The sequence below is a fragment of the Belonocnema kinseyi genome, chromosome 1 (genome assembly GCF_010883055.1).
Source record: "Belonocnema kinseyi isolate 2016_QV_RU_SX_M_011 chromosome 1, B_treatae_v1, whole genome shotgun sequence".
Taxonomy (NCBI): Eukaryota; Metazoa; Arthropoda; class Insecta; order Hymenoptera; family Cynipidae; genus Belonocnema; species Belonocnema kinseyi.
The window spans coordinates 78693273-78695745 of record NC_046657.1 but is presented as its reverse complement, the minus strand read 5'-3'; the positions used below and the strand labels follow the sequence as shown (position 1 = coordinate 78695745).

The 2473-nt window shown below is 32.1% G+C and overlaps 1 protein-coding gene across 1 annotated transcript; it reads right to left on the bottom strand.

Moving 5' to 3' along the window:
* Window positions 1-765: 765 nt before the first annotated feature.
* Window positions 766-1482, bottom strand: LOC117178333 (piggyBac transposable element-derived protein 3-like). The gene has a single exon (XM_033369750.1). It carries the CDS (start codon window positions 1480-1482, stop codon window positions 766-768), a length of 717 nt encoding a protein of 238 aa, XP_033225641.1.
* Between the last annotated feature and the right edge of the window lie 991 nt (window positions 1483-2473).

The following is a 2473-nucleotide window of genomic DNA, read 5'->3' as shown; positions in this document are numbered from 1 at the left end:
ATAGTCTGAACTTGCAAAATAGCAGCAAAAGCAATGGAAAAATTGATAAATTTTTCGACTAATCATTTCTTGCGATTAAAACACACTTTTTGTACCGAACCTGCATGGTCTATATAGTGACCATGGTTCTTTGGGTCGCTCATTACGAATCTGCTATTATTTTTGCAACATTAATTTGTTTAAACATTGTATTAAAATTAATTAATTTGATAATAATTTTTCAAAATTATATTGTACAAATAATATGTTCGACAGTGTATGCATAACTGTCACTATATTCCAAAAATGTTTTTTTGAGTCTGTAATCTAAGGAAAAAGTTAATTATTTATTCGTAGAAAACTTTATTTTATTTGTTGTTATCTTTTCAAACAGGAATTCCATTGAATAATTCAACATGTTCTGCCATCGTTGAGCCCAACTGACCAATTTTTATAATTTATTTGTGTGATTGAAGTTCTTTACTCGTTCGTTTGTTTGAAACATTTCATGAAAAAGTATGCTTGACACTCTGCAAGATTTCACGGTTATTACTTCACACTTCTCGTATGAGCAATACTTTTTGAATCCTGTGTATTCGAGAGTATGATTTGAATGTTTATTTTCTGACACATTGAAAGCAATTAAATATCTTTCACAAATTTGCATGGCAACATCTTTTGTTCCTAATTTATTTTTGCTCACTGAATTGTAAAGCAATGTAGCGTTTGTGATTGATGCCCGTATCAGTCTAATGAAAATGGTCCATGTTCATTTCTTGGCTCGAATTATTGCATCAAGTTGTTGCAGTGCTGATCGTGTAGATCGACTCCACCCATAAAATTGTTATAAACTTTGTAGGCATTTAGAAAAGGTATTGCAGCTTTTCCATTGGCTTCCTTATCATAACGTGATACGTTCGAAGTAGAGGTGACGCCAGCAGCTGAAGAAAGAATCGAAACTGCTTTTGAATCCATAACTGTGACAAAATTAGTACCACTATTGCTATCATGCTTTACTTTAGTTAGTCCTCTACGAGCTTTCGCATCGATTTCGTTAGACACTTCAATCCTATCTTTTCTTACAGTGCTGGTCGCTCGCAGATTTTTATTTTTCAGATGCACTAACAGGTCAGGAGAAGAAAATAAGTTATCAAAGTAGATATGATATTGAAGTCTATTACGAGGAGAAGTCTTGAGCAAAAATTCTTGAAGCATTTGTAAAACAACTCGACTACCTTGAACAATTTTGGGTAGGAAATCAAACTTTTCATTTTTGCCACAGTAAATATCAAAATAAAATGAGTAACCATTCGAAGCGCATAATGCCAACATTTTGATACCAAATCGAATCGGTTTTCCTCTGATAAATTCCTTGAAACTGATTTTTCCCGAAAATTTTATCATCATTTGACGTACACGCCAGGCCTTATCCTTTGCATCTTCATCGTCTGGTTTGTGAAATTTGATGTTAGATTTTATAGGTTCATATTCACGACGGCCCATAGCTGATGTTACTACATCAGACCGTAGCAAAGTTTTTGAAGACCAATAATATCCTTGTGATAATCGTTTGTTAAATATTGTGAAAATAATAATAATACCTATAAATGTGTTTAAACGATCGGAAGACAACTCGTATCCTCGTTTCGATGTAAAATCAATAATATATTTCTTTAGTTCTTCAGAAAAATTTTTTTTACATAAATCTGTTGGTGAACTAGCAAGAATTTTTTTCTTTTGTACCTCAGAGAGTAAGATATCATTTGGTAGAGTATCATTATACATCATCTCTCCATCAATCTAATTATAAACATGTTCTTCTTCCAATTTTTTCTGACTTGTACTATAATTTTCCAATAATTTTTGGTACGACTAAAATGTCTGAGTCTTTGAACACTCTTCACCCATTTCAATATCACCTTGCTTATTACCTTCGTCACCAATAGAAGACAAATCATCTTCACTATGATCAGATCCACTAGAATCGTCTGGATCAGGAATGAGTACTGCATCAACGTAATTTAATTTTTCAGTATTTTCTACTGTAATAATACGATGTCTCTTTCTCGCATTTTTTGATTCGGAAAGTTTACGTTTCGGCATTGTGAATCGAATGAAAAGGTCAGTGTGTCGAAATTGGATGTGTTGTTATTTTTTTACAAGATGATAGTTGTGGGAATATGTACTATTATTATGATGATTCAATACTTTCTGTATAATGTCTAAGCAAAATTTATTACAACATATATGTCGTCTCAAGATAATGATAGTCAATAAAGATGAAGTAAATTATCCTTCAATAACAATTCGAACTAGCAAAAATATTAGTAACGCCTATCAAATACTACCGATATTCACTTTTCGAGGTTAAGAGTCACTATATAGACCATGAAGGTTCGGTACAAAAAGTGTGTTTTAATCGCAAGAAATGATTAGTCGAAAAATTTATCAATTTTTCCATTGCTTTTGCTGCTATTTTGCAAGTTCAGACTAT